At 49.4% G+C, this 9,722-nt stretch overlaps 1 protein-coding gene across 1 annotated transcript in view; it reads right to left on the reverse strand.

Annotated features, from left to right (window-relative positions):
* FHDC1 (FH2 domain containing 1) overlaps positions 1 to 4,853 on the reverse strand; it is a 33,014-nt gene extending 28,161 nt beyond the window's left edge. The window contains exon 1 of the mRNA XM_052655013.1: positions 4,286 to 4,853. Within this exon, the coding sequence (XP_052510973.1) occupies positions 4,286 to 4,759 (474 nt within the window). The 5' untranslated portion in view covers positions 4,760 to 4,853. The remainder of the gene's footprint in view (positions 1 to 4,285) is intronic.
* Between the last annotated feature and the right edge of the window lie 4,869 nt (positions 4,854 to 9,722).

The following is a 9,722-nucleotide window of genomic DNA, read 5'->3' on the forward strand; positions in this document are numbered from 1 at the left end:
GGTGGGCTGCAGTCCATGGGGTCGAGAAGTCAGACAGGACTGAGCGACTTCACTTTCACTTTTCACTTTCATGCACTGGAGAAGGAAATGGCAACCCACTCCAGTGTTCTTGCCTGGAGAACCCCAGGGACGGGGGAGCCTGGTGGGCTGCCGTCTATGAGGCTGCACAGAGTTGGACATGACTGAAGCGACTTAGCAGCAGCAGCAGCAGCAGAGTGAAGTTCTACTCTCTTAGCAAATACAGTGTTATCAACTAGTCACCAGGTTCCACATTATGTCCTCAGACCCCATTCATCTCACAGTTTTCTCTGTGAACACCTATTTTGACCCATCATACTGATGTCTTTGGGGCCTCCCTGTTGGCTCAGAGGTTAAAGTGTCTGCCTGGAATGCGGGAGACCTGAGTTTGATCCCTGGGTCGGGAAGATCCCCTGGAGAAGGAAATGGCACCCCACTACAGTACTCTGCCTGGAGAATCCCATGGAGGGAGGAGCCTGGCGGGCTACAGTCCACCAGGTCGCACAGAGTCGGACACGACTGAGCGATAAACTACTACTTCTACTACTGATGTCTCATAAGACAGTCCCTTTGCTCCTCTGGCTCACTTCTGGCAGGTCAGTTTACTTTCTTCGGAGGAGACCAGATGGCTAGGACTCTCTTCCCCTTCAGAGCATTTCAGATTCTGTAGGGAGACAAATGCAGCCCTAAGTAACCAGCTCTGGGGGGCTGAAGAGCAACGCTAACAGATGGACAGAGGCTTCTCAGACCTGAAACCACTAAACTCAAGAGAGAAGATGGAGTTTGAGTTGAATTTCTTTATTACTACCCCAATAACATGGTTTGTTATTTCTAGCTACTTTATTGCAATTTACTATTGTAGCATCTGTAGCCTCTTCAAGTTAATTTTTAGCTAACAAAGATACACAGACAGTATTTCATAACCTTTTCCCCCTTACTAAATGTTCTAATTTACTATTTTAGATGTTGCTCTTCCTAAATTTAGCCATTCTCAAATCCAGTTCTTCCCTGTCTCCCAGTAACTTCTTCCTTCAGAGTATAATGGAACTTATTTGTAATGCTGTATAAGCTTTATAAGTTGACCAGCCAACTGCATAATGGCAGGTCATTTCTGTAGGTTATTACATTTCAAGGGGACATAACTGGATCCGTGGCATGTCTGAGTCTCCAGAACTGTGAGCTGTGTGGCAGCAGGTTGGAAAGCCCCACTTCCAGGCTCAGGACGGGGCTCCTCGGCTGTACAGGCTCCCTGTGTGTGCTTCAGTTTGCACAGTTTCAGCCCCGGACCCCACTTACTACTGAGGGAATCGGAAGATGTATCACTGGACTGTGTTAGACTACCATGTTAGTCTACCATGTCCAGTGCTAGAATGGGCTGTAATTTGTTCTCTAGAAGAAAATCTAACGAGGGAATAAAATAGCATGTACTGTACTCTTTCGCCAAAAAAAAAGACGCATATGTAGTTTGTGTGACACTTCTTACTCTGAGCCATGTTGGAGACAGCATGAGAACTGGAAATGAATTCTGGACCCCTGTGGTGTGGCGATATTACCTAATCGACCCTTAAATCCATCTATCTTCTCTACTTACCCTGAGTGCTGAAGAGCTGAAGAGTTACATCGCCTTATAACACAGTCATGGTGATTTCATTTTTCCTTCTAGACAGCTGTCTCTCAGATTAGGACCTACACATGTTAAAAGATGTCTGCGCACCCACCATTCACGGCAGCATTATTCACAAAAACCAAAAGGTGGGAGCGACCCAAGCGTCCATCAAGGATGACTAGATAAACAAAATGCGATGAACATATGCCTGCGTGTTCAGTCACTCAGTCCTGTCCGACTCTTTGTGACCCTCTGGATGGTAGCCCACCAGGCTCCTCTGTCCATGGGATTCTCCAGGCAAGAGTCCTGGAGTGGGTTGCCATTTCCTCCTCCAGGGGATCTTCTTGACCCAGAGATCGAAACTGAGTCTCCTACAACTCCTGCCTTTGCAGGCGGAATCTCTTGCCACTGAGCCACCTGGGAAACCCTGTGATATATACATGCGATGGGATATTAGCCTGAAAGTTCTGGCACGTGTTACAACATGGGTGAACCCTGAAAACATTGTGCTAAGTAAAACAGTCCGGTCACAAAAAGACAAATACTGTGCGAGGTACCTAGGGTGGTGAGACTCACAGAGACAGAAGGGGAAGGGGGCTGCCAGGGACGAGGGGAGAGGACAGGGGGGACAGTTTTCATTTTGCAAGATGCCAGCACTTCTGTGGATGGATGGCGATGGTGGCCATTCAACATCGTGAGTGTTTCCATGCTCCTAAACGATACACTTAAAAACTGTTCAGAGAGGCTTCCCTCATGGTCCAGCGGCTAAGACTTTGTGCTTCGAATGCAGGGGGCCCAGGTTCAGTCTTTGGTCAGGAAAGCAGATCCCACACGCTGCAACTAAGACCTGGCACAGCCAAGTCAATAAACAGTTTTAAAAAATTTTAAGAGGGTGAATGTTATGCTATGTACATATCACCACAATTTAAAATATAATTATTCACTTTCAGGTTTTGTTTTGTTTTTTTAAGTTAAAGAAAAAAAAAGAAAGAAAGAAAAGAAAAGATGTACCTAGAGTTAAGGGCGGGGAAGAGAAAGACTCTTTTACCTGAATTTTAGATCTGGCCTAAGATAAAGATACGGACATTTCTGCTTCTGCCTTAGTTGGGAAAAGATGTTACAAGCCCCTCCTGTTCCTTCCATCAGAGTGGGTCTTAATCCCTCTTGAAATCACAAACATCCAGCAGCAAGTTCCGTACAGCCTCTTGAACACCTGGCCGGCAGCCTCCCTGAGGGCCCCATTGGCCAGACCCCCTTCTGTCTGTGATGGGCTTTCCTGAGACACGTGTTCTGACTCCGGGCCCCGATCCACTCTTTCCTTCAAAGTGCTGGCAGGCCAGCAAGCAGAGCCGGGGAACAACGGTGAGGATGACCTACTGTCTAGCAGGCGCCTCTGCTGGAAGTGAGGTCACAGGCCAGGGCACTGAAGAAACGACTTCCTGCTCCTTCTGCTACTGAAGCGATGCACTCAGAAATCAAAGAGATTTCTGAGAGAGAGCAGGGAAAGCCAGGACACTGAGCATGTCCTGGAGACCTCCTCTCACACGCCTCTCAGCTCACGCCTAATTCCACTCCTAGGGTTCTCCGCATTTCATAAAAACTTGGCTGTCTCAACAGGGGACCATACAGCCAGTTTCAAGGGCCCCCAGACAGAGAAAAGAGGTCAATACTGCCAGCTCAAGAATTCAGTAATGTGGAGAGCTACTACTTCATTCCAGAGCCCTGCCCATTCTCCTATCTAGTCAGCTCTATCTCTAACCTATTTTCCTTGCTCCTTTCCAACAGATTAAAAAATAATGCATTTCTATTGCCCCTATTTTGGGGGGTGTCAATATTCTTTTCCCTCTTGGTTTCCTAATTACTTCTTCTAGCAAGTAGAGTTGTCTTAGTTTACCTTCCTGTTTCTAAACAGAGAATACTTACAAAGGTCATTTTGCCTCAGTTTCTATAAGACATGGTGACCTGTTTCTCTAGGGCCATGCTTTCACTTAACTTTTCAGAACTTGCTAGCTTTCTATTTTTCTCAAAGTAACGCAGTTCGTGTTCACTGGAAACGTGCTTTGTAGAAAGTCTATCTGAAAATAGCGTTATGCTTTAGCTGTCAGAAATCTCCGTTCCACAATGGCCAAAATTTAATTAGGAGGCCAGAGGAATAAAGACCACCCCAAAACACGTGTGGAAAGAAAACTGGAGGGAAAAACAAAGATAAATGTCTAAGGATGTACATTACTTAATGATGCTATTTAATAAAAGACATTTTGTCTCAGAGAGCTCCAGTGAATGTCAAGTAACTGAGTTCAGAAGCGCAGGGTTCTGTTTCAGCGGAGCTCTTCCACCCGGGGTGCAGGGAGGGGCGTGGGACATGCAGATGTGCTGGAGGCAGGGCTGGGCTGGGAGGCCAGTGAGGCCCCAGACAGCATGTTCTCCGCATGAGGTCATGGTCCTCTGGGATGTCTGGGAGGATACGGCTCGCAGGCCTCATACACTGTCTTGCTGCTTAGCTCAGGCTCATCATATAGGGCCCTCCTTTCATTTTCAGAGCATGTTCACTCGGGTTATCTCATTTCTCGGTGCCTCTAGCAGGTTTGGGAACGGAGGCACATACCCAAACACAAAACCACGCAGCACCAGGAGCTGCGCCCCGCCGTGGGCCACTCTTACCTCTTCTCTGGCCTCCCTGAAGGACGAGTGTAAAGAGCCTCCCCTCCTGGAAGGGGGAGCCATGGTGGCATCTTCCTGCTGCCCAAACAGCTCCTCCACGGTCTTGGTGTCGATCTGGTAGCGATGCTGCTGGCTGGCTGCCAAGGTCCAGATGTTGGTTTTGCCCCGAACTTGCTCTTCTGGAATGGTTTTCCAATAAAAGCTTCTCATCCGCTTTTTCTTACCAAGCTGGCTGTAGCCGTTCAGGTGAGAGTTTGGGGGTAGTCCCGGAGGAGGTGGGGGCCCCGGAGGTGCCCCTGGCAGCGGAGGGGGAGGGGGCGGGGAGGGGGCAAGCCCCTCCCCCGAGTAGGGACCGAGCGGCGGTGGCGGGGGAGGCGGCGGGGGCGGTGCCTGCGCAGTCATGAAGCCGGCTGCCATGGCGGTGTTCCCATTGCCTTTATCGCTGACCAAGGAGACACAGTTCATAACATGCATAGCACCGTCGCCTTCTCAGGAGGCAGTTTCTTGCCTCTGGGGAAGCAGACACAGCCATCAAACTAGTGCCATGCTTTTCCATCTGCTAGTAGGCCGCCAGAGAAAAGGCAGCGGGGTGCTGTGTCCTCTTCCAAACCTGCAAAGATAAGACAACTTTCAGTTCCGTTCAGGAGAACACTGATACATGGCGACTCCCTTCCCAGGCCAGTGCCAGTCCTCCCAGAGCAGCTGGATGTTAAAATCAATGAGGGGCCGCACGTCCAGAAGAGCACGGAAAGGGCCTAATAGCTTTCTAAACGTGAACCAAATTTTACTACCTCGAAATGCTGCCAAAGCAGCAATGGTAAACCCCACCTGGAAACCTTCCATTCACCAATAAAACACATATTTACCAAGAACCTGCGATAGGTTCAGCTCACTTTCTGAATAAGCCACTTGTTCACTAACTGGCTCGTTTCCTTGGGGCAGCGGATCTCCATCCCTGGGGAAATTACCCAGATGGCTGCAGCCTTAGCGACTCTGCCTTTCTCCAGCAGGGACATATCCCCGGGTCAGCGGGTCAAAGGGCATCCTTCACCTTGCACATATGATAAACTAATGGCCAAACCTTCTCCCAGAATCAAGGCCACCATCTTCCACCTATACTTGGTGATGCTGCTTCTCCCCAGAGGAAAGAATGCCAGGCATGAAAATGAAAGGTTCCAGCTCTAAACCCAGCTTTCCTACTTACAATTTTAGAAGGGCCACTTCTTCTCACTAGACTTGGGCTTTCTCGTTTGTAAACTTAGGAGGCTGGGAGTGACCTCCACGCTCGCTCCCGCAGCAGCGCTTTCGAGCCTGTGTTAAGACACTCTGTGCACCGTCAGAGCGCTTCTCTGCCTCTTCTGCTCCATCTGAGACTATTGGCAGAGCAGACACCTGCACAAGAGGGGAGGTGCCCGAACCACGCCTGTCACATGTCTACCCTTCATCTGCTCAGTCACGGGCTTATCTCAGTGGCTTATGTTTTTATTGACCTTTAAATGTTTGGTTTTGGTGTGAAGCTGTTGCGGAATCTGGTGTGAAAACAGGGGTCAAAACAACTACATTTCTTCAGCTATGAGGACAGGTGAGTGGAGATACAGAGCACAGGGCCCTGAGCGGGCTGTGGCGTGTGCACCCAAGTGTGTGGGCGTGTAAAAGGGGGCTGTTCCGTCCAGGTGACAAAGGGTCCCAGGGAGGGGCGTTTTAGCCTGGACTTCTGAGAGGAATCACCCTTCTACAGCACTCACTTACGCACCTTCCTCAAACACAGCAGAATTCTACAGGTGTAAGTGTTATTAAACGTTTCACACAGAATCACACACAAACGGCAGGCCTGCCTCGGGAGGAGGAGGGAAGACTCCAAAACAGAGTCTCTTCCTCAGATGCCAGGTCTGCTACTTCTTTGGGGGTGCAACCTGGGCTGAAGTAGATTATTTAACTTACCTTTCAGCATCCTCCTCTGTACTCCACACTGTAAGCATATACCATTCCATTGGTTTGTATGAGATAAATGAGCTCATACATGTACACCCTTACCAAGACGCCTGGTACGTGGTCAGCTATTACTAACAACTGGGAGCAGATGCATATACAATTTCTCTTTATTTTCACAAGTACTGCATTTGCTTTAAAATACGTACTGGGTGTATAAGTAAAATGCTAAGTTGCCCTTGGCTACTAGAAACATACCTTTAATATCTCCAGTCTCTGCTTTCTAAGTCACTAGGTTTGTGACCTTTGTCCCTTCTCAATACTTAGTGATTGTGTATTACATTTCTACACAAGAACAAATGTTTTTACGAAGCATTTAAATATATAAGTTCTAAAAATTATATATGGGTAGAAAATAGGATAATTGGATAACTTTTTTTAGCATTTTAAACACTTTTAAGTGCACATCAGTGGCATTAAATACACTCACACTGTTGTGTGAAGTGTCATCATGGGATAATATTTTAGAAAGTAAAACTGAAAATATTTATCCAAGCCAACTTACAACTCACTAGAGATGCAACCAGCTTTTAAAAGGAATTTTCATAATTATCATTAGGGGCGTAACTAGGCTGTTTTCATAGTTGGCACTCCTAAAGCAAATGACTCATTGTCAATTACAGTTTATAGTTATATTTGAACTCTTCTTCTCTCAAGACTGTACAGGTAATCTTGGCAGTTTATCCTTACATATTTTAAAATACTTCTGTACACGAAATATCTCATATATAGAAGAATTGCTAATCCTCCAATTCACCTCCAATTCCAGATATGCTGACTTGTTTATAGATAATCCCTGTTAAAAATGGTGATGAGCTAAAAACGCCCCCATCCTAGAAAGAAGTAACACATTCGCTGCTGTGTTAGTATATGCACAGCTGTGCCATTAAGCCTCCCATAGCTAATGTGAAGATACTAATAAAGAGAGAGAAAGACTATGCCCTCAAAGGTCGTGCAACAACACTGTCTCCTAATACCAAAGCCCCAAGCACATAGGTTCTTTTGAGTATAGCCTTTTCTGCAGAGGAAGTACAAGCTTAAAGCTTCTCAAAGTAAAAAGTGACACTAGTCGGTTTTGCATGGGCAGGATTCTAACCACTATTCTGTCTTGAGAAAGAATGCTATTTTAGACAGTTAAAGGAACAAAAGAAAATTTACAACATTGTGCCTGGTATGTTGTCTGGCTAATTTTTTCCCAGGGTAACATACAAGGATCCTAGGCCCCCAACAGCTTCTAATGAATGAGTTCTCCAGCAATGATTAGCTAAGATGCTAATGCTTTTGCTAGGAGCCTCAATGGGGCTTTGACAGGGCTTCCCCCTTGGGCCAGGATTTCCAATGTCAAAGAGATGGCAGGAAAAAGAAAGTGCAGACAGACATTCTAACCCTTTCCACAGTCCCATGAGGTACTAAAACGGAGGACACACAAAGCGTGGCACACAAAGTGCCAGATTAAAGCTTGTCCGCAGTACAGATGTAAAGGTGAACTCTCCAAGCCCGCGAGAACCCAGGTGACACAGCCCCGAAGCAGACTGCTTCACACAGTGGGCAGCTGCCTCCCGGACGATGGAATGAGCTTTGGGCTCTATCTGGAAAATGTCAAGTGTCTCATCAATCTCCCCCAGGGCAAAGAGAGACAGGCTTGTATTTAACATTTCACCTACAGGTTGGGGACCTCAGCAGCAGGGGGGACGGCTGCTAAGGTTGACAAATGCCCAGCCCTGAGTATATCATAGAGGTGTCACAATCCGTCTCTTTAGATGAGAACTTCTCTTCAAGTCCCCTGACTGCTAATCAGGACCCACTGGGGGTAAACCCAAGTGGAGGTCCCTCCTGGGGAGGTTGTAGCTCAGCTGAGCATCTTCCAACTATGGGTTTTTAATAAGGGGATGTTCGAGCTGATCAGTAAGCAAAAAGTCTTAGAATGAGAATGTTTATAAGGGTCTTCAAAGGAGCCCAACTCTTGCCTTTGCTCTTGGTGTCAGAAACAGTGTTGAAGCTCTTGAAGGGAGTGGGTGGCAGGGAAGAAAAGAATAAGTGTATTTCATTTCACAGTGTGTTTAGGAGGAGAACGTGTTCCTGAAAGCTCCTTCCGGGCTCAGAGCTTCCCTGAAAGAGGGTTAGTAGGGCCCTGTTGCTCAGCTGATCACTCACCCGCTAGGTCAACAATAAGCAAAAGTAAACGCCAGGGAAAACCTACCAGAAAAACCTCTCCCTTTGATTCCTGACTTGTGTCACAGATGAGGTGGGAGGAAAGCCTGTCCCACACCCTTCTGATGACAAACGGGGGCAGAGCAAGCCGGGTGTGGAGAGAAGAGGCAGAGGAACCCACAGCTCTGTTTTATTTGGGGGGAGAGGAGAGGGTGGGGAAGGAACAGTCAATTCTAAAACACAGAATGTTTGCTCCCACCAACTTACTGGGAAAACGCCTCCCCCCATCATCTACCTTTCAAAACCTTTCTTGATTATTGAACACAAAACGTCAACCACACAGTGGAACCAGAGCTGACAACACCCAACCAGTTCTTCACCTTGGCACTTTCACCAGCAGCGAAGAACCCAAGATGCTTTCAGTCCCCGCAGTTAATCCGCTGTCGCACAACAATCCACAGACACCCCTGAGCGCAACACCGTGGGAGCAGAGGGAAAAACGCCTGTGTTTTGAATGTACATTTTCAGCTTCTCTCAATATCCCCAAACCAAGAGGGAGGGGGAAAAAAAAAAAGCACACAGGCGCCCAAGGATGCTCTAAAGAGAAAAAAGCGCTTGGGATTCATTCCAGGAAGACAACCGTGGGTCAGGAGAGAGGGGGCCACAGACAGTCAAACCCCAGGGGCAGCTTCTATGCAAACAGCTGTTTGAAAATGGACTCCCGAGGAGTCGGCGTGAGGGACACCGGGACCCGATTTCTTTCTGAAGGCCCAGCAGTTCCCCAGGTCTCTGCACTGGCGAGCGGTCCACCGCGTCCTTCCATCCCCAACCCCCGGCTCGTGTCCCGCCCCAGCCACTCACCGAAGCGCCACCGGCCCGGCCGCACGAAAGGCTCCGAGGGCGCTGCCTCCGCCCGAGTCCCCGGGGAGCCCCGTTCGGCCAGTGCCGGCTGGGCCGCCGGCGCCTGCGCGTCCTTATCTGGGCGGCGGCGGGAGGGTGAGGGCGAGGGCGCCGGTGCGCGGCCCAGAGAGACGCCCCCCCGCGCCGCGCAGGCTCCGCGGCGGGCCCGGGGCGCGCGCCGGGAGGCCCGGCCGCCCTCGACGCTGGGACACGCGGGCCCGTCGGGCGGACGCCGGGGCCCGGCCGGACCCTGCGCCTCCCGGGAGCGCCGGGCGGGAGTCCTCCGGCAGAAGGTCCCGGAGCAACCACCGCACCGACGCGCCCTCCCCTGGCCCCGCTGCGGTCGGCGATCCCGCCCCGCGCCTCCGGGGCCCCCGCCGACCCCCGGGGCCCCGCC

Source organism: Budorcas taxicolor, chromosome 17 (assembly GCF_023091745.1).
Source record: "Budorcas taxicolor isolate Tak-1 chromosome 17, Takin1.1, whole genome shotgun sequence".
Taxonomy (NCBI): Eukaryota; Metazoa; Chordata; class Mammalia; order Artiodactyla; family Bovidae; genus Budorcas; species Budorcas taxicolor.